Source organism: Acinonyx jubatus, chromosome A2, assembly GCF_027475565.1.
Source record: "Acinonyx jubatus isolate Ajub_Pintada_27869175 chromosome A2, VMU_Ajub_asm_v1.0, whole genome shotgun sequence".
Lineage (NCBI taxonomy): Eukaryota > Metazoa > Chordata > Mammalia > Carnivora > Felidae > Acinonyx > Acinonyx jubatus.
In genome coordinates this window covers 46,152,579-46,174,458 of record NC_069383.1, presented here as the reverse complement: position 1 = coordinate 46,174,458, position 21,880 = coordinate 46,152,579, and the positions used below count along the sequence as shown (strand labels likewise).

The 21,880-nt window shown below is 54.9% G+C and overlaps 1 protein-coding gene across 9 annotated transcripts in view; it reads left to right on the top strand.

The window, feature by feature from the left end:
- ADCYAP1R1 (ADCYAP receptor type I) overlaps positions 1–21,880 on the top strand; it is a 143,013-nt gene that overhangs the window by 76,915 nt on the left and 44,218 nt on the right. For 3 of the 9 annotated variants that reach the window (XR_008296747.1, XM_015065046.3, XM_027075215.2), the window contains exons 1-3: positions 6,115–6,882; positions 18,151–18,289; positions 19,807–19,912. Coding sequence is in view for 8 of the 9 variants with exons in the window: in XM_015065046.3 (XP_014920532.1) it covers positions 18,239–18,289; positions 19,807–19,912 (157 nt within the window). In the remaining variant the exon portion in view is untranslated. Of the gene's footprint in view, positions 1–6,114; positions 6,883–18,150; positions 18,290–19,806; positions 19,913–21,880 lie in introns of those variants that run through there. The other 6 variants (XM_053218259.1, XM_053218258.1, XM_027075216.2 and 3 more) reach the window with 5 other exon arrangements.

Genomic DNA, 21,880 nt, shown 5'->3' with positions numbered 1-21,880 from the left:
TGATGACTCAAGGAGCTAATAAAAAAGCTGAACATGGTGCTTGGCATATAGTAAATACTCAACACATGGTCGTGCTTATCATTGGTTCACCTTTGTCATCTGTTGCCTTGGGTGACTTGAAACAGTTCTTTGTTTTCTCTGGGCCTTGGCTGTCACACCTGTACAATGGAGTTAGGAGTTGGTGACTCACTTATTCAACCAAGAAAATATTTCCCGAGCATTGACTTCATGCCAAGCACTGGAGATGGAACAGAACTGACACAGATTCTGGCCTCAGAGATCTTTGGTCAATGGGTTGCCCCCACCCCACTCCTCACATTCCAGGCTCCAGGTGATGGGGACTGTGGTAGACAAGAGTTGTGAGGTCCTCAAGATTGCTGCTGCCAGTATACAAGCCCATACAAGCCCTTCCTCTTGAATATGAATAGGAACTATAAATATAATGGGATTTTACTTTCTTGCTTAGGCTAGTAATGTGGCAAAGGGGAAGGGATTTTGTTGATGTTGTTAAAGTCCCTAATAAGTTGACTTGAAATTTGCCAAAAGGGAGATTACTCTGAGAGGGTCTGAACTAACCTTTTAAAAGAGGGTCTAGAAATCAAGGGCAGAGAGGCAGTAGGCTCTTTCCTGTTGGCCTTGAAGAAGCAAACTGCCATGTTGTAGAGAGGACCACATGGCAGGGATGGCAGGGGCCCTCTAGAAGGCGAGGGCTGTAGCCCCACAACCATGAGCAACAGACAGCCAACAACCTTGAGAGAAGAGCCCCAGCTTCCTTTGAGACCCCAGGCCTGGCCGACAGTCTGATTGATTGCAGTCTTGTGATGCCCTAAGCAGGGGTCCCGGCTGCAGTCCTGCCCCAAGGAAACCGAGATGATCAGTGTGATTTGTTTTAAGCCCCTAAGTTTGTGGTAACTTGTTACACAGCAACGGAAACCTGATATACAAACCCTGCCCTTGAATGTATGCAAGGCCTTGGGTCAACCCCATCCTGCCGGCTGCAACTAGTTTCCCGGCCCCTGCTCAGGGCTAGAGCCCCCAGTGCCCCAGTGAATTCCTTGCAGACAATGCTCCCATCTGCCATGGCAAAGAGTTGTTTCATCAGCTGCCAACCTGCTCCTAAAGTTGGTTGTCAAAGAACGTTCTATTTGCCCTACTTTTAATATAATTATCAGCATCGTTTGCACGACACCGAGTCAGGGCTCAGCCTGTTTCAGGCCCCTATTATCCTGAGCTGCTTTTCTGGGAACGGCTGTATCCATGCCTCATGCTTGCTGCTGCCTCCCACACAAATTATCTGTAATTTCCACACCTCCGTGCTTGCCGAGGCCCTGTGTTAAAGCCAGGACTGGTGGTGGGCTGGGTGCACTGTTATTTTCAAGGCGGCCAAGTCAGGCTCTGAAGAAACTGGAGCGAGAGCAAGTGGGACTTGGCTTTGAGTGTGGGATCTGCAAGCGGGCGGGGAGGGCAGGCAGAGGGGAGCGGGTATGCATCCCAGTAGGAGTTGGAGCCAGACCGAGGGCAGCGACCAAGCCCCTAGCAATCAGAGGGCAGGGCGTGCGCAATATGGCTCTCAAGCACACACAATATGGCCCATTTGTAGGATGCCCAGGAGGGGTTCTTTCTGCAGAAGACGAATACTCTATACCAACTCCAGTGTGCCAAAGATGGAGGAGGGGACGGGGGCAGGGATGAGCAAAGGAAGTCCTGTGGATAGAGAGGAGTTGGAGAGGAGAATAGACAGCGCCTGCTCCTTCAACCAGCGTCCCCTGCAGGGTAGTCAGCTCCCACGGGTAGACAGCTGAGTTCCCCGGGAGGGGACTATGGAAGATGAGCGAGGAAATGTCACTGGCTGACAGTGAAGAAGCTAGGCCTCCTCAGACAGGCCCACAGCCTGCATGCAATTCTGCAGGAGAGAGAACATCTCTCCATCTTGGTAGAGAAGATGTACTTTCATACCGCAGAGCTGTGGTTGGTGCACTTGTGGGTGCGTGTGCGTGTGTGCATGGTTGGACCCTCTGTGAATGTCCCTCTGGGCATAGATATTGGATGGAAATACACACGTGTATGTGTGTGGAGTACATTCATGTGTCACAAGTATGTATATTCAGGAGTATGCATATTTGAGCCTGAGGCTGCATTTGAGTACTTGTGAACATGGGGGAGGAAGACCGCATCTCTCGCTTTTACTCTGGGCTTTAAGGGATTACTTCTTTGGCCACCAGACTCCCAATACACTCACGTTTCCCAACTCTCTAAGTTATCATGGAACAGGGAAAAGTCCAGAGATGTGGTATGTGGCCCAGCTCTGTCACCAGTTAGCCTTGTAACTTTAAGCCAGTCGTTTCTGTTCTCTGAGCCTCATTTGCTTTGTCTGTGAAATGGGGTGCTAACCAGTCACATCTGCCCTTAGAATTTAGGGTTCCAAGTCCCTGGTCTGCTGGTTCTACCTCTCTCAACACCAGACAGGTTCATCCTTATCCCCTGCCATGCCCTGCGGGGGGCAGGACAGTGAGACTCAGGACTCCTCAGCTGTGAAGATGAGTCTCCTTTCCTCCTGTACTCAAGGCCTTCCGGTGAGGCAGCTTCAAGGATTTCCAGGGCTCCTGGAGCGCTGTTTAAAAACCATGGATAGGGGCGCCTGGGTGGCACAGTCGGTTAAGCGTCCGTCTTCAGCCAGGTCACGATCTCGCGGTCCGTGAGTTCGAGCCCCGCGTCAGGCTCTGGGCTGATGGCTCAGAGCCTGGAGCCTGTTTCCGATTCTGTGTCTCCCTCTCTCTCTGCCCCTCCCCCGTTCATGCTCTGTCTCTCTCTCTGTCCCCAAAATAAAAAAACGTTGAAAAAAAAATTAAAAAAAAAAATAAAAACCATGGATATAGGCAGCCTAATGTTTTCTGCCTTGGTTTCTCAGAGAATCCCGAGGGTCCTGAGGACCAGTGTCCACAGGGGAACTGAAAAGGTGCTTGATGATGGCATTGGTTCATGGGATAAGGATGCTGACCTCAGATGAGAGGGCAGGAGATAAGACAGTACCTGGCCTGGTGGGCTTGTTTCTGGAATGGAAACCATCCCAGGGGAGCCCAGGCCCTGACACCTGCAATGTCCCTGTGGCCTGTGTCTCTGTGGGGGAGGGGACCTTGATGGTGGCAGTGGGCATCATTTACCCACGTGCAGGGGGGCTGAGCATTCCAAAGCCTCCCTGCTACTTGTCCTATTGTGCTTCCAGGCCTTCCAGTAGGCATTCCCTGGTGTACCTGGGGCTTCTCAGAGCCTCCCTGTGCTGTCTGAGTCCAGCACGGATGCAGGAGGTGATCAGAAGGCCTTTGGAATCAAACTTTCCCTGCCTAGCAGGCTGAGGGACAGTATCCCAGTACACATATAACCAGTTCTGGACATGCAAGGATGCCACCTTGGGATGCCCACATGTGAAGCATTTAGCAGAGGGCCTATGACAGTGGTTCTGAACCTCAGCTGTACATTGGAATGAGCTTTAAATACTTTTGCCCAGGCCTCACCACAGACCAACTGCCTAATGATTTCGGATGAGGCCCGGGCATAGGTATAGTTTCAAAACTCCCCAGGGACTCTGTAGCACCACGATTGTTGAGAAGCACTGGCCCCAAGGCAAGGTGACTGTTCAGCAAATGTCAGCTATCTACAATGAAAATGCCTCCGTGTCCTCCCAATGTGTGGTCTCCTTGACTGAGCAGCGTAAGGGCTGTGCTGGGCTGGGATAGGGGGCCAGGAGTCATGGAGGGCACTGCTGTGCAGGAGAGATGAATGCTGGGTAGGGCAGCCCGACATCCATCTCCCTCAGCCATGTCTCAGTAAATTGAATTAAAACCCATATTTTTCAGCTGCTGCCCGCCTGGCTGGCTGGCTTGTGGAAGGGAGCTGAGGCAGGGAGCACCTCAGGGTAGGGAATAGCTGTTGAAAAGACCCCCAGCCTCCCTCCCTAGGAGAGAGAAGGCGACTCAAGGGGCCCTCTGGGAGGGCACCATTCCCAAGGGTGGGGCCTTCAGCCTCCAGTCTTCCCAAAGCCAGGCAGGGAGGGTGAGAATGGGCTGGCTGACTCAAAAGAAGCGGGAGACTCTGGCCCTGTCCTTGGGGAAGCCCAGCCTGGGAAACAGAATTGGTGTAGCTGCTGCTCAAGGAGAACCAAGCTTATTTGGAGAGACCAGAGCCTCTGTCTGGATGAGCAGAGAAGAGTGCAGGGTGTAAAAATCCCAGCCTGGGCCTCCGGCATAATGGGGGCAGCCCGCCAGGTAGAACGCCACCAAGTTGAGCACGAGGACACAGGCTTTAGTCCCCAATCTGGTGACTAAGTCGCCTGTGTGTCCTCAGGACTATTCCTGTGGTCCCTCTGGGCTTAGGCACTTCATTCATAGGAAAGGCGGGTAGACAAGCCTCCTGGACCCCAGCTCTGTTGTTCACCTCCATGCCTCCCCCAGGCTGATGTTACCAGGCAGTCCATCTACAAGGTCGGCTGGCGCAGACAGCACTTTGGAGAGAATTAGAGAGGTGCCCCCTCCAGGACCAATTAAAAAAAAGCCCTCACTGCCCACACCAAGACATACATGTGGGGACACAGTACAGACAGCAGGGGATCCAGAACCCTGAGTGGGAACTGGAGCACTAAGTGTAAAAAGAGGGAATAAACCTGGAACAGAATGCAGAACTTCAGAGCCAAGGGGACCTCTTCTGGGGCCCTGGTTATTGGCATTTCCAGCTTGAGCTGGCCTGCCATAGGTGACTCTTGATTTCCACCCTTTCTCACACTCCCAGGCCCCCTGCTATCCCGAATTCCGTTTTCCTCCAGACTCTGAGACTCCTGGCAGGCTTTCTTCTCTCTCAAGACACTTCATAGTTTACAGAGCACCTTCACACACAGCATCTCATTTGATCTTCACAGCAGGGGAAGGAAGCAGGCTCCCAGGGGTTAGGGCAACAAGCTAGGAAGGGGTGTAGCCAGGTCCAGAGGGAGGTCCTCTCTGTGTGTCTGACTACAGTGCAGCACCTGGCTCTCTTCTCTCCAGAGAGATGTCACTCTTTATTGACACAGAGAAGGACTGATCTTCTCTTCCTCCAGGAAGTTTTCCTGGACTGAGAGGAATGTGTTTCATGCAGACCCACAGTGTGGAGTACCAGCAGGGGCTAGTGTTCACTGTGCAGTGAAGAGAAACCACCAAGTCACTGTGTGAACCTAGGAACTCCTTGCATCTTTCTGGGGCCTCACATACCTCCTTTAAGTCTCCGTCATGGATTCCTCTTCTCATTTGGAACCAAATCCCCAAGGAAAGCCTCATGTCCTTCTCCTCCCTCCTCCTTCTTGAGGCTTCCTTAATGAGGTGGCCACACCCAAAGTTTGGCCCAAGGGAGGCTGGACAATAACTTACTTGATTGGGGAAGGACAGGCTGGTTGCGGAACTGTGGATGGGGGTATGGAGGGAGGTCTTGGGATGCTCAAGCCTGGGGTGTGACCAGAAACCCAAGAGCAGGGACAGGCAGGAGCAAGGGAGTGGGGTGGGCAACTCTTTTCAGTTAGGCTGCAGCTCCACTCCTGACTGGCTATATGACCTTGACCAGTTTAGTCATTAAACCTTAGTTTAAACACCTGTACTAGCAGGAGGTTGTGCAGGACTACAATAACAGTAGCAATAGTAATTTATTCACTAGTGAATAAATAAAACCAGTGAGAACCTACTATGGGGTACATGTACCATTCTTACTTAATGCTGTTGTCAAGATGGGCCTGGGGCAGGGGCAGGAATAGGTATTATGATTCCCATGTACAAGTGAAGAAGCTGAGGCTCAGAGACATCAAGTCAGCAGCCCAAGCTCACAGAGCTAGCCCTGGCACAGTGAGGACTGGAGCAAGCAGCCTGACCCCAGACCAGTGTCATTTTAAGTTGCTGTAATCCCCCCTCCCCCCCTCCCCAACCTGTCTCTAGCCTTAGAGCTGCTCTCCAGGGGGTCACATTTGAGGACATCCAGGCTGGCCAAAGCTAGCTGAACTTACTAGGCTCAGGCTGTGGGGGGCAAAGAGTAACCAGAACAGAGTCTGGACTTGCCTGGTAAGGAAGGCTTCCCGGAGGAGGAGGAAGTACAGGCTCAGCCAGATGGACAGGGACTCGTGAGGACCTGGAAGGGAGAAGTTTGAAAAGGGCTTTCTCCCTCTAGGTATCTTGGGGAAGGTAGAAAGGAGGGCAGTGAGCCCCAGCGAAGCCCAACCCTGAGCTGTGGAAGGCCGGTGACAGAGGGGGAGGGGAGGTCATCGCCTCCGCACATTCGCTCGCTCCGGGGTCTCCTGCCGCAGCTCTTGCTGGTGTCTGTCGCGAGGCCCGGCAAACCCGGTGGGCGGGGTCCCGCTCTCCAGCACAACCCCGGCCTAACCCCTCCCCCGGTCGCCCATTGGTGTGCACGCCCCTCCCCAAGCCTGCGAAGTGCGCGGCGGAGGCGGTGGTCTGTCGCCTCCCTCCGGCCCCGGGCCTGGCTTCGCGGCGGAGGCGGCGCCTCTCCCGCAGGCACAGCCAGCTGGGCGGCGCGCGGCGCTAGCCGAGCGGGTGCAGACGGGGGGCGCCGCGCTCCGGTCCCGGGCGGTGACTGACGGCGGCGGCGGCGGCGGCGGCGGCGGCGGCGGCGGCTCTAGGCGAGCGCGGTCCCCGCGTGCGCGTACGCACACGCCGCCGCGCAGGGACCACGGACACCCGCCGCCGGCCGACACACGGACGCGGAGACCTGGGCTCGGCGCGCGCTTCTCGGCGCACACGCTCCCCATCCCCAGGCGGCGCGGGGCGCGGACTCGCCGCTGTGCGCCTTCCCCGTGGAGTCTGCCCCGGGCCGGCCCGCCGCCCGCAGCCCCGCACGAGGCCAGGCTGTGAGCAGGTAAGGGCCGCCCAGGCGCCCCTGCCCCTCCACAGCGCGCCCGCCCTTCCCTGATCGGGAACCTTTGACCCCCGGGGACCGCGGACTCCTTCTTCCAGCCCCGTGATTTCCCCCCAAGCCGCGTCCTCCACCGACGGAGAGCGGGCCAGGGCCAACGCCGGCCAGCCTCTCGATTCCAAAACGAAGCCCCCTCCTACTGCTGCTCCTTTCGTGCGCGACAATCTGACAGCCTCTCCCCACTCCCCCTCCCCCCAATATCTGGGATAGTACTCGGGGCGAGCGATCCCTGCATCCCCCAGGGGCCACCTCCCTCCCCTCCCCGTGCCAGAGGGAGGACCAGGGGCTGGGAAGGCACTGCGGCCGGAGGGACCCAGAGCGGACCTGTCTCCCTACTTCCAAGGCAGACGGACGCGCCTACGCGGATCGGGAAGGTGACGCTGGAGGGTCTCTGGGAGCTGGCTACCGCAGTCCTCACGGGGCTTTGGGGGTGGGCTGGCGATGTGCTAGATGCGTGGGGGACAGGGCCCGCCTAGAATGTCCCCCTATAGTGACACATTTGGGATTGCTCATAAGAGCATCCTCTCTCGGTTTCCCGCGGCGCAGAGGGGCTGGGGTCTTGATGCCTGGGCTTCATTGGTCTCGAAGAAAACGTCCTAAGGGGGCTGTTGGGAGAAAAGCACCGGCCTTCCCGGGCTGCCTTGGGCCAGTCCAAGACCCCTGCCGACTGCCTTAAAGGCACAGGCTCCCGCTGCAGCTGCAGGAGGCGGGGGGCCACATCCTGGGCGGGACATTGGCGGTTTGAGGGGGCCAGAACGGGCGGTGGATGAAGCTAGCCACTCTGGAGGGAACCCGGGCCAGAAGCTGATTGCATTTCACACGGAGCTGGGGAGTGGAGCCTCACCACTGGAAGGAGTTCAGGCCCCCTTCCGGAAACTGCAGGGGGAGGAGAGGGGTGGTGGACCCCTTGGAATTCTCCAGACCATTTCTATACTTTTAGCGCAGTTAGTCTCCCTGACTTTACCCAGGCCATACGGTGTCCCACAAAACACCCCCCTCCAAAAAAATAAAAAAAGAAAAAAAAAAAAGACACAGCATTTAGCTTTTCTAGTGAACAGCCCTGGGTGGGCGGGGGGCGGATAGTGGCTGGGGAATGGGATGGGGCTACACTAGTCTATGGAGGGCCACTTGCCTTGGGACTGCTGTTGGGTGGAAGCAGACAAGCATCAGATCAGGCTAGAGGCTTTGGAATGGATGTGAGCTAATGGAGGGGATGAAAAATTGTGAGTTTGGGGGCTGGGCAACAGCAGCACCCAGATTTTTCTCAGGAGGTCCCAGTCTCAGTTTGGTGCTGGCTGCAGGTGGGGTTGGCGGAGCCCCCAGTTCCCAGCTGAATCTGGGGCTCCTGCTCCCCACTGACTGACCTTGGGGAGGGCAATGAGGTGCCAGTCTGGACACAAGCTGGAATTGGAACATATGATTAGAGACAGAACACATGGGGGTGGGCCCTTGGTCAAAGCTTCTAACCAATCCATCAACAGGTGTGCGGGTTGACAGAGGATGCAGACCTGGCCCCTTCTTCTCCAGATGGTTCATTGGTGGGTCTGTATCTGGGCCAAGCTACCTCTAGTCTGTTTGTCCCTGTGTGCAATGAGGACAGGAGTCTGTGGGGAGCCTCTCAAGGGACCCTTCCCTACATTCTGAGGACTAATCAGGCTAGAGCGTCCATTAAAGTTCTCTTTTGTGTAAAGTTCAGGCCGTCAGGGGATTGATTGGAGAAATACTTTGGGACACTTTTTTTTTTCATGTGACCACCCCTCCCTGCCAGGCTCCTACTTTGGGACGCTCCCTCAATTTGTGTAAAATAAACAAACACATAAAATAGGTATTTACAGATCAGTATATGCAACTAAGAGGCTAAGAAAGATAAGAGCTAAGGCCACAAGGTGGCTTTCTTCCTGGGGATGTGGCCTCAGATTTAATGTCCCAGGTCTCTAGCCTCGCAGGGACGAAGACTTCATTGACCAAGGGCTGGCTGGCCCCGATTAAGTGGAGGACACTTTGTGCTGGCTGCCAGAGGGCAGAACCAAGGTGTGCCAGGCACAGAGCAGGGGCTCAGTTCAGTGCCAGGAAGGCCTCGCTTCCCTGAGAGCCACCCAGCATGGAGCCAACACCTGGGGTGACAGTGGGTTTCCCGTCTGGGGAGGTATGTGAGCAGAGGTCTGATGCCCCAAACAGGGCCGCCTGGGGGGCTCTCCACACTGGTAGGGCTAGAGGCCCTGGAAACCTTGGCCATTCCTGAACAGAGCAATCTGAGTGCAGAGACCGAACGTGCCTGCCTAGTGGTCCAGCTGCCTGGCAACATACAGGCTTGGAAACTCCTCAGCTGCGACATTTGTACTGAGCCCTGGATGCCGTCAAGAGGCACATGGTGACAGCCACCCCCACAGTGACACACATAGAGGGAGTGACACACTGCCTGGGAGGCATGTAGGTTTCCAAAGACACCTGCCAGAGAGGTGGGGCAGAACATGCAACAGCAGAAAGACATATGGACATTGGGACACACCGCCTCACACAGATCTGGGCACACAGATATCTGGGGACTCAGACATTTGCTCGAGGGAGATCACAAAAACCTTCCTTAATGAAAGTCCAGATGCACGTGGAATGGAGTGGAGAAAAGTGCGTGTGTTGAATGAGACTACATTGAGGGTTGGCAAGCTTTTTATGTGAAGGGCTAGATAGTAAATATTTTAGGCTTCGCTGGCCATACACCCTGTTGTAGCTGCTTAATTCGTCTGTTGTAGCATAAAGGCAACTAGAGATGATGCGTAAACAAAACAAACGGGCATGGCTGTGTTCTGATAAACTCCGTTTACGAATGCTGACATTTTTGAATTTCATACAATTTTTATGTGTCATGAAATATGAGTCTTGTAATTTTTTTCTGACCATTTAAAAAAATGGAAAAACCATTCTTGGCTCACTGGCTGTACAAAAATAGGTGACAGGCTGGCTCTGACCTCCTGGAAGTGTTTGCCAACCTCTTGGCTCTAAGGTTAGAGGAGAAAAGTGGTTTAAAAGATTGAAGAAGGAAAGGCTTAGTCCTGGGAGCCCGAGCTGCCCTAGGTGGCCTTGGATGCTTCCCTCCACTCTGGCTGGAGCTCCGAGTGCCCATCTGCTTAATGGGTGAGTGCCAGGAGAGGCTCCCTGCCTAACCTCAGCACCCCTGCTCCAGACAGGCCTCCGCTGTGTCCATGTGATAAATCTCCTATGCTGAGAACACCTGGAGACAACATTCATGAAAATGAAATGACATCATGTCACTTCAGCTCACCAGACAGGTCCTGGACCCCCTTACCCATTCACCCTGCGTGTCCAGGTCCATGCCACCTCCACCAGGAGGGAGATGTGAGAGCGCCTGGACATGCCTCATGTTTCCAACAGGACTTGAAACTCACAGGGAGCAGAATGAGACTTGAAACGGCCCAGGCTGGAGGGAGGGTCTCCTTATCGAGGGCCGGTGGTTCTCAGACAAGGGTGAGATCAGCCCAGGCAGATACAGCCAGGGTGGTGGTGGGAGGTGGGTTTGACCTTGAGGAGTAGCTGGGTGCTCTCATTTCAGTGCTGTAGTGCCTTACCTGTCCTCAACATTCCCCCCCTGACAAATGGGCACTGCCGAGGCTTGACCGAGAAAAAAAATAAATAAATCGCTCCTTTGTAGGCTCCTTCAGATTTCCCAGCTTCTGATTTAAGGCTGTGTAGTGACCCAGGTCTTGCCTTTGGTTTCTTCTCCTCCCTCTTGTTCCCTTCTGACATTTCCTGCCTGCCATTTCCCCCTGAAGTGGGCCAGGGAGGCTTTCGTCTCCTGTTTTTCCCGTGTCTCTGGATCCTGCCCAGGCCCCCATCACCTCTACCCTGAATCCAGAAAATGACCTCAGTGTGGGTTTTTCCCCTTCTGCTCAGCTTGCCAGCTTTCTGAGGAGTATTGCTTCACCAGGAAGCTTCTCACTGCACTCCCCTGCTTACAGTTCTTCTGTGCTCCCACTATCCTAGGGACCAAGGCGGCAGGGTCTCCAGCACCTGCAGACTGGCACCAACCTCCCACCCTCTTGTCCACCCCCACCTCCTGACACCTTGCTGAGCCCCTCGGCACCCCCAGGTCGCCTTCCCAAGCCCACTCACCAGGCACTCGTCAGAGTTCTCTGGGTCCCCACCCTGTATGGGGGCACATGCCGATCAGAGCCGGCCCTCCCTTCCAGGGGCTCATACCCACTCAGGAGGGACTGCTGGTTGACAAGCGTCAGACAGATGGTGAGACGCTCTCAGTCCCTCCATGCCTGGGAGGGGCTCACTAGACTGTCAACAAAAAGGGCTCTACTCCTGGCTTCCCTTCCCCTCCCTTTCCAGCCTCTCCCTCCATACCTCCCACCACCTCCCAGGATGCCCTTCCTGCTGTACCCACTCTTTCCCCTTCTTCTGTCTTCTGCTTCCTCCTCCCCCTCTCCTCCTCTCTTGCTGTTGTTTGGTGGAGGGGGGCGGGGTTCTCCCTGGCAGAGAACTCCCAGGACCCCCCTCCAGGACAGGAGATGTGCCTGGACTAGTCAGTGTGGAAAGGCTTTGCAACATGACCTTGGGAGAGTCTCTTGGTTCTTAGGGCCTCAAACCCTCACAAGTGAAATGTGATAACATTACCAAGGTGCACATGTGTTCCAGCCTAGCCCTTCCCTGCCCTGAGCCCAGGTTTCTCACGTGTAAAATGAAGGGTGTGGGTGGCACCATGGGGGCCCTTCTAGGGACCTGCGTTCCGTCACCTACTGTGCACAGGACCCCAGTGGCCAGGTTCTGAAAGGGGAAGGTTTGAATACCCAGAGGAGCATCAGCATTAACGATTTATCCTGCGATTGCCAGGCTGCCCCTTACCCAGGCATTGGGTTCTGTTCTTCATCGGCTCTGCCCCTACCGAGGAGGAAGAGGTTCTAGAGTTTCCCTGTTCCTTCCCAGAAGCAAGTGTAGTTCCCTCCCTTTGAGGGGTGAGCTTGGCAGGGGTTGGGGGGGGTAATGTTTATCTTTCAGTCTTCCCTCCCTGGTTTCCTGCACTGGGAGGGAGAGAAGGAACCCCTCTCTACCACTTGGGAGGGAGAGAAGGAACTGGGGGGGCAGGTTCATTAATAAAGGGAGTATGTGGCGAGCAAGGCTCTTGTGGATCATCTGTCTTAGGTCAGGCTTGGCACTGCAGGGTGACAGGGAGGGATGCTGAGTGGCCAGAGGAGTTCAATCGGGGATAGCCCAGATGGCCCCAGCCCCATGAGGGCAGGAGGACCTAGATCTGTGTGGCCTAATGGAAGGTGAGGTGCTGCCCTCCCACTGTGGGAGCATCCGTAAGGCAAAGCTGGCCCAGAAGAACAGGGTGGAAAGACATCAGAGCTTTCCCCTGAAGGCCCTGGACCAGTCGCTGGAGAGAGGTGAGCACCCCATCCCGGGGGCTGGGCCGTCCTCAGCCGGAGGGCAGCAGAAAGCATCCTGTAGGTGTGGGGCAGGGAGGGATGGCTAGAGGGTCTCTGAGTCCCCTCCCACTCCATGCAGAAAGTTGGGAGCCTGGTGAGTCACCGCTGGCTCCGGTGTGCTGACTGATGACGCTGTCTTCCTGTGTGCTTGGCGCAGTGGCTCACCGGAGGACACGGCTGCTCTTGTCTGTTCCCGCTGCCATCAGTCACTGGGCTGATGGGGCCTGAGGAGGGCCTCCCCAGTATGGAAGGGGGAGCGGACTCCCCGCTAGACCAGGTATCTGTCACACACCCATTCTTGTCAGACAGGACTCCAGTACTCTCTGCTGTGCGAACTTGGGAAGTATCTCCCCCTCTCTGGCCTCAGTCTCCCCACAGGTAACTCAGTAGTAATAATGGAAGGTGGCCTTGAAAGCCCATATCAGGTGTGAAATGCTGTGTCTATAATTCACTCTTCCTAAGGAAGGTGTTTCAGATACAGAAATATGGGCAAGGGGTAGCAGAAGTTCTGATAAGTCCCCATAGGTGTGAGAGAGGGATCACTAGTAACATACAGATGAGTTCTGAGCTGATCTTTCTCTTGCCAAAGGCAAAAAATAGCAGGAGTGTAGGGAAGGCGTGCACAAGCTATGGGGCCAGGTTGCTTGGGTTCCCTTCCCAGCTCTACCACCTATATGCTGTGTGACCTTGGAGAAGTTACTTAGCCTCTCTGTGCCTTAGTCATCTCAGCTATAGAATGAGGATAATGCTAGTGACTACCTCAGAGGTTTGAGCAGGTGAAAGGAGTTAATGCAAATGTATCACTTGGAAGAGCGCCTGGCACATACTGAGTGTTTAATAAATGTTAATCATTAGCAAATAAAGGTGCAGCAGTCTGGCCATTCCCGTTTGGAATGTCACACAGGGCTATGGGGATAGAGATGATACCAAGAGGTGCAAAAACTTGGACGCAGGTAGTAAGAAATTTAATAATGGTTAACGCAGGTATAGCCCTCACTGGAACCAGACTATGCTATATACTCTGTGGTTTACTTACATGAATCTGGTGGTATCGCAGAGTAATAGCTCTGAGGTAGGTATTATGATTATTTCTATTTTACAGTCAAACTGAGGCACAGCAAAACTGGCTCGCTTGAAGTCCTAAGGCTAAAACCTCTAGCAAAATGGTCCCCAAGTCCACCACAGTAAATGCCAGGGAGTAGAGTTGAATTGTTCTCAGATCAGTTGTAAAAGCCAGTGGCCCCAGCAGAGCCCGGACCCAGGAAAGTGAACCTGGGAATATCAGTGACCAGGTCATCCTGAGTCCGCCGTGTGGCTGGGCCAAAAGAGCCCAGTGTCCGTGCTCAGGGAGGAGAGAGTCCGACCCCAGACCACAGTGGCCAGGCCTGACCTTGTCCTGTGTGAAGGTCACTGGCAGGTTGGAGGAGTGCAGAGGAGGGAGGCAGCCGGGACGAGGGGGAAGAGGAGCAGCTGACAGGGCTGCAGGTGGCAGACCCAAGGGACGCATGTCAGAGGGCAGGGGAACCGTGCATGTGGCCCACAAGAGGGGCGGGTTTGGGGCAGGTGGCCAACAGCTGGAGACTCTGAGCGCCGTCCAGCGAGGGTGGTGCAGGTGGGTGTCAGGGTATGGATGCGGGGAGGGCAGGAGTGCCAGGAGGGGCTGAGGAGACCTTCGTCTTGCAAAGGCTGGAGGAGGTGATCCCTGAGGTCTCCATCTGAGGTGAGGGAATGGGAAGATCAAGGCCTGGGAGCTCCCACCCTCTCTCTCACTGGTGAGTCCAGTTGGGCAGGGGGTGGACTGTAGTGGGTCGGAGGGGGAGGGAGAGTGAATAAGAGAGTGGATCTTAGGAGTTCTCGTCACAAGAAAAATAAATGTTGTAACTGTGTGGTGACGATGATAACTAGACTTATTGTGGTGATCATTTCATAATACGTGCAAATCTCGAACCCTTACGTTGTGCACCTGGAATCACTATAACGTTATGTGCCAGTTATGTATCTCAATAAAAAAAAGAGGGCAACAGTGGGAATCGGGAAGACTGGTCGAGTCCCAGATGAGGCCTTGTGTTTGAGAAGACCCCAGCCCCTCCACCCTGCGTCACTGGGCTGCTTCACATCATCGCCTAAGCAGCCTGGTGACAAAGCAGAGCTGGGGGATGGTTGGGCTGGGGCCTCTGCTCCAGCTTGTTTTTAATTCAGCGCAGCTGTGGCCGAGGAAGGAGCTGGCCTGCGGAGAGCAGGCGTGAGCATCCTGCAAGTCTGGCGTCCCCGGGCGAGCGCGTGAGCGTGCGCATGTTTGTGCGTGTGTGCCCGTGCCTGAATCCAGACATTTCTGACTGCCTCTGTACATCTGGATGCCTTTGCAGAATCAGTGTGTGTATTGGGGCACAGATCAAGAATCTGATAAACACGTGTGAATCTCTGCGATGCTGTGTGGTCGCATCTGTGCGTACCTTTGTTCTGCATTCTGAATGTGCCTCTGCATTTCTGTGAAGGAGCGTGTGAATGCGCGTGGAGTTGTCTGGCAGTCCCTGAAGGAGCTTCCACCTTTGTGTATTCCACATGTGGCGGTGTACTGATGCCTCCAGTGGGTACCCTGGGGATAAACATCTCTCTTTGTCTCTGTGGGGTTGACAGGTGTTTATGCTCTTCTCCATGAACCTGTGTGTGTGTGTGTGTGTGTGTGTGTGTGTGTGTGTGTGTGTGTGTGTATGAGAGAGAGAGGGAGAGAGAGAGAGGAGATAATCAGAAATCAGCCTGCTCTCAAACATGAACTCATTCTCTGCTTGCCTGCTACCACCCACTTGCCCCTAGAGCAAGCAGAGCCGTGGAAGCTGCCTGCTCTTCTGGACCAGCTCTCTTCGTTCTAATGAAGGTCAAAACAGGGCCTTTAAAATCCCTACTCTACGTGAGAGTTACCTGGACAGCTGTAAACAACATTGATGTTGGAGCCCCGGCCCCGGAGAGACTGACTCAGTTGGGCTGGGGCTATTTTTTTTTTTTTTTAAGTTTATTTATTTATTTTGAAGGAGACAGAGACAGCACGGGCAGGGGAGGGGCAGAGAGAGAGGGAGAAGGAGAGAATCCCAAGCAGGCTCCACACTGCCAGCACAGAGCCTGACGCAGGGCTCGATCCCATGAACTGTGAGATCATGACCTGAGCCAAAACCAAAACTCAGATGCTCAACCGACCGAGCCACCTAGGCGCCCCAGGCCAGGGGTAGTTTTAAATGTTCCTCAGTGGTCCTGATGGGCATCCCGGTTGAGTGTGAGCATACCTTCGGACCAGGGTCGGGGATCGGGGAGCAGGAAGCAAGTGTCCGCCTGTGGGAGCCCCATCCTGAAGGAAGCTGGTGGTGCCTTTGCCGTCTCAGGGTGTCGCTGACAGCAGGGAGCTCTCTGCTTTCACTTCTGAGTGCTCTTGTCCGCTGTCTTCCTCCAGGAACGTCGCTCTGTGCCCCAGGGCAGAGGCCTCCCCCAAGAGGGCTGAAGCAACAGCTAGCTCATGTTTGTGGTGGCGCCTTGCTGGGAGTATAGGAGAGGTGGCCCCTGAGGAAGGAGCACTACGTCCACTTGGCGACACGGGCTGTATATTCACTTCCCTTCTCTGGCTCTTGTCTGGGCCCTGCTGGCCACGAGGGAGCTGAGGTGAGGAGTCACCTTCCTCTTGGCTAAGAAAGCTGAGACCTACAGAAGCACGTGGTCTAGATGATGGCTGGCTGCTGGAGGCTGAGGCTGCTGGCCCCCCACCAGAAGGGCTGATGCAGGGGCCGGGGCTACCTGGCATTGCCCGGGGTGGAGGCCCACCTGCCTTCACATCTCACCAGCCTTCCAGCCTGTCTGACACTGTCGTAGGTGCGGAAGAGGCAGCTCAGATCACAGAGGCTTTCTGCCTTACGGTGTCTTCTCTGAGCCCTCTGCTGGCCGAGAGAGGGACAGCCTGCAGCATGTGCTGAGGGGCCCGGGGCCAGGCATCCCTCTGTTCCATCCAGGCGGGCAGGAGTGTCGGCTCCTGTTTCAGCAGACAGGGCTGTAGACTCCCACGGATGGTGCAGGTGCCCGAGCCCTCTGGGGACCACCAGTGCCAGGTCATTGCCAGATGCAGCCCGTGATCACCAGAGGTGTGGAGGGCCCTGGGAGTGGGTGCAGAAATTAAAGCCTGCGAGTCCAGCACAGCTGGTGCCCCGGGACGCCTGGGGATGATGGGATCAGCGCTTCCCCAGCCTGCCCAGTCCTTCCTGGCCCGCGAGGGAGAGCCTGCACCAGCACCTTCAGGGCCCCCGGGGCCTCTCAGAGCATATCTTGGGGATACCCAAGGCCTCCCTCAACATCTCTGAGTGGGCCCTGAGTAGGTTGAGCAAGAGGTGGGCAAGACAGGGCTGCCTTTTGTTGCACATTCCTGTGGCTCATTTTCTTTCTCCTTTGTGGGTACTTGCTTGTCACCAGATTGTGCTTGGAGAGGCCAGCAGAGAAGGAGGATGCGTGGGTGCGCAGAGGGCCAGGGGCACAAAGGAACCGGGGTAACGGCAGCTCTGCCCACTGTGGGGGGGTGTATGCAGTGACTAAGGACGCAGCCCCCACGGGTCTCTGAACCAGGCACCTATGGGTTAGTGGTGGCCCTGACACAGGCCTATGGAATTGTTTTATTAATAATTTAATAGTAGTAAAAATAACAATGTTTAAATTACTGTGTAGTATTCCATTGCATGGCTACTGGGACCTATTAACAGTGCCTGCTTGATGAATGCTTTGTTGCTTCGTTTTTTGCTGTTGATGCTATTTTAAGCCATGCTGCAGTGAATACTGTTGCATGTGCTTTTTTTTTTTTATTTTTTTTTGGGCAAGTGTAAATATTTCTCAACAGATACCCAGATGCGGAATTGCAAGGTTGAAAGGAATATGCGTTTACGATTGATTTGAGAAGCAGACCAGGCTCTTCCCCTGGGAATGTGCCAGGGCTCCCATGCCCTCCGTACTCGACTCCCTGTACCCTGTCTGGTGCCCACCATCAGCCCCAGTCCTCTAGAGTCCCCCCCCCTCCCCTTGGAGCATGCTTTTCAGCACTCACTTGGTTTTGTATGTCGCAGTGGCAGAGGCTTTATCCTGGAGGTCAGGTGGGCTGAGGCAGGGTGAAAGGAGGTTCTGTTTGCTAGCGGGCCAGGCTCGGCAGCTGGAACACAGTGACCCTCTGTGGCGAGAGGTTCTTTCTCATGTAGCAGTCTGGCGCTAGGTAGGCCTTCCAGGCTTGTAGGGTCCGGCACTGGGAAAGGGCGAAGGCACAGAAGCGGAGAGCTCGTGCTGCATTATGGACAGGTGGTACAGAGGTGACACGTGGCCCTGCCAGCTGTATTCTGTAGGTGGGAGCTTCACCGCATGCCTGCACCTGAGAGCAAGAGGGACCAAGAAATGTCCCTGCTGGGTGGGCACACATGTGCCAGCTAAAACTCTGTCTCAGTGGAGGGAGATAGGGGGAGACAGTTGTCCCCTGCAGAGGGGAAAGCCATCCAGACCATTCTGGTAGTCTGATGGGGGCCTGAGCCGGTGTGTTCCCACTGCATCCCCAGAGCCTAGTACTGAGTAGGAGCCCAGCAGGTGTTTGTTTGATAGAAGAATAAAGAATGCATGGACAAAGGCGGGGGGTGGGTTACCCTTGGAGACTGAGAGCCTTGCTACAGGTAAGGGGGGGTGTCAAGAAGAAGGGCTGTCCCTGCCCCTCCTCTGCCACTGGACCCACAGGGCTCATGCCTTCCTTTCTCTCTAGCCTGTAGACACCTTGGGGCTGCCCAGCGCTGCTCTGAGTGGGAGGCGAGCAGTGCTGGCCTGAGCCTCCTTCCGGATTGAGAAGCGTCATGGCCAGCATCTTGCAGGCCTCTCTGGCTGCCTTCCTCCTGCTGCCTGTGGTAAGAGCCCAGGACCCTCCCCTCTGTGATCATTTGGAGCCCCAGGCTCATCTGAACCCTCATCCCAGAGAAGAAGCTGCGTCTTTTGTATGCCCTTAGCCAAGCTCAGTTCACCTGGCTGGTATCTCTGCCTGAACCCCCACTGGGCCATTCAGTGCCTTTGTGTGAATTACAAAGGGTGCCCCTTCCTCAAGACCCTGTACTCATTTGGCCAGAAATTGTGACACAATTTATAAATCTATTATGTTGGTGACATGTGTGGCAACCTTTAGAGTTGTGCAGTATACAACCTGCTTGACTGTATGCAGGGGCCCTAGTCACAGTGGCAGAAAGTATTTTGATCCCAGTCCCCAGCCCATGAGTCTCTGCTAGGTTAGAGCTCAGAAGCCTGCTCTTTGCTCATGCCTCTTCCTGAACACGGGAAGGGTCAGGGAGGAGGGTCCCTAGGCATTGGCTTCTGCCTCTCAACCTGGGAATTTAGACCAGCAGTGGATGCGCTGTTTTCGGAGCCCTGGATGCCAGTCCTGCCTCTTTCCTGCCTTACTGCGTGACCACGGAGAAGCTTGCCCCTCTCCCCGGAAGCCAAAACATCTGTGAATAGTCAAGACTAGACTGGATCCTTCAACATGCCTTGTGCCTGCCTCCGTATTTGCAGACATCCCTTTGAAGAACCATCCCTGCCCCAGAGTTTTAAGTTAAAGTGATAGCATTAGAACACAGCTGTCATGATAGTAATGCATGGGCTTTGAAGTTACTTTGTCCTATGCTTAAATGTAGTACCTGCCGCTAGCTGGCTGTGTGACCTTGGGCAGGAACTTTTTAATATTCTGAGTCTTGGTTTCTGCTTTTGTAAAATGTGGGCAGGACTAAATGAGAGCAGCTAGTAGGTCCTGCTGAATGCAACCACTGCTCCCTTGCCTGCCGCCCTGGGAGTGCACCTCCTTTCTGAGTCCCCAGAGGAGAGAGAGGATGCGCTTTCTTAGCCCCTTCTCTCTCCCACCCCCTACTTGCTTCCCTAAGGCACACCAATAGCCTCAGTGGTCTCGGGAGCCAGACTGCTCTAGGTTCAGATCCTTGCTGTATGGTCTACTAAGTTGTGTGACTTCGAGAAAGTTACTTAATGTCTCTGTGCTTAGATTCACATCTGTCAAATGGAGAATGACGAAAATAGTACCTACTCTGTAGTGTTCTTGAGGTGTACATGCATATGACAGAATAACGCATGTGCATAATATAATGTTATATATGTGTTTGTTAATATTATTATAACACATGGAAACTGAGACCCAGGGTGGGGTGGAGTCCACTGAAGGCCACACATTGAATTGGTGAAGAAGAGCCTCAGGGAATCTGTGGTAAAGTGGAGTCCGGGGCCCCTGCTGGCCTGGAAATCTCTTTGGCACTATTCCTGCTTCTGCTCCCCATCCCTCACACACTGCCCCTGGGGCTTAGGTAAAAGGGCTTGTACATGAACCTCGCGGCTCGCTCCTACCGTCCATCCCATGTGTCCCTTGCAGGTCACTGCCATGCACTCTGACTGCATCTTCAAGAAGGAGCAAGCCATGTGCCTGGAGAAGATCCAGAGGGTGAACGACCTGATGGGCTTGAATGACTCCTTCCCAGGTGAGTAGGGTGGTGAGGAAGGCTTGGCGTCCCTAGCGTATCCAGCCCAACCTTTGGAAACTGGCGTCCCAGCCTCTGGCCATTTTGTAGAGAATTGTGGAAGGTTCAGACACCTGGGTCCTTCTGAAAACCCTTCGGGGCGAGGAGTCCTGGATCTGCTCTGGGCAGGACCCTCAGGTTTCCCTCCTCGGGGACAGCCTGCCCTGGATGTCTCATTCTGGAGGAGGCTGTTCTGGGTGGCTGGCTGTGGCCACTTCTTTCCCATGGGGGCTGGTGTCTGAGCTGGGAAGCTGCCGTTAGAGAGCTCATTAGCAAGCAGCCCGGGCCTGGTGGCAGCAGGGACACAGCTGTTGCCAGTGGCTGAGCCAGAGAGCACCTGGGCAGCCCAGGGCAGGCAATGTGGGGTCATTTCCCTCTTCCTCTGCTCACTCCATCAGAAGCCAGAGAACAAGGCTGCAGGAGGAACCCCACTGCTGGCTGCAGTCCTTCTCCTGGGGCTGCCGTTAGCATTGTGGCGGGGCGGGGGTGGGGGGTGGGTACTGCTTTCTGATGCTGGATGGGGTGTGCGCTGCGGGACGCTTAGCAGCCAGAGCTCTCTCCGTTAGATGCCAGTGACAACCCAAAATCCCTTGCACCTTTTCCAAGTGTCCTGAGGGGGTGGCATGACCCCTGGCTGAGAACCAGGGGTCTGTGTAACCCTCCCTTCCCAGCTCCCCATTGCAGATGGGACACTGAGGCCCATGGGGCCGAGGCACCCTCAGCTTCCTGAGTCCCAGTGGGGTCAGGAAGAGGGTCTGTGTGGGAGCTTGGGGATTTGGGGGTGGGGGCATCCCTGGAGGTCTTGCCGGCCTCACTTGCACCTCACTTGCTGGAGGCTGGGCTCTCTGCCCAGACTAGAGGGCTCCACTTTTCCCTCTGGATCCTCCCCATTTATGAGGAGCTCTTCTGAGCACCATCTGTTTAAATACTTGATTAATCGGCAGCCCAGTTAAATGTAACGGTCCCTCTGGGCTGAGCTCCCTGTACAGTCAGTGAACATTAACTGGTAATGAAGCTGCTCCTGGCCATGCTGGCCTTTCCCTCCCAGCCGGGCTCTGGCTTAGCCCTAACCAAGGCCGAAAGTGGATTCTAGGCCCCGCCATCCAGGGAGGCTGAAGCAGGGGGCCCAGATGGGCACAACAGTTGCAGGAAACCAAATGAATATCTGGTCCAAGCCTTTAGTCCAGGATATGGGAGGCGGGGAGCCCTGGGGGCAGGGACTCTTTAGACCACACAGGGGTGGGAGTGGGTATCAGGCTGAGGTGCCCTGCTTCCCAGCCCAGGGCAGGTCTCAGATACACTTGGGGTTGAACAATGAGAAACATCCAGGAGGGAAGAGTAGAGGTGGAGGTGGGGTGGGGTGCAGGTTAATTGTACAGCAATTTGGGGAGCCCTGGGTTAGGAAAGGACATGAAGGCCTACCCACAGGGGTGTTCTTGAAGAAGAAGCATGAGTGAGACAGATGTAGTGATGGACTCCCTCCCCAGGGGGAGTGGGGGGAGGGGGTCTCACTGTCCTCCACACAGTGATGCTCAGAAGAGGGGGAAAGGAGTTCTCTGTGGGGAAGGTAGGGAAGGATTTATGGAAAAGGGGGCATTTAAACCAGATTCTTGGTTCTCAAACCTTGCTGCACATCAGAATCACCAGGAGCTTTTAGAAAAATGTACCCAAGCCACAATCCAAACCAATTAAATCAGAACCACAGCTCATTATAGTCATGATTTTTAAAGGCTCCTCAGGTGATTCCTGAGGTTGAAACCCATAAGCTAGGCTTAGGGAGGAGCAGACACGTGATGGCAGGTGAAAGCCCAGGGATGGATGAGTGGCAAGAACATTCTAGGCTGAGGGGACCCCAGCAGCAAGAGGAGGGGGAGGGGAATTGGTAACTCCCTGTATCTGGAACCCTGAATTGGAGGGGTGGGCTACAGA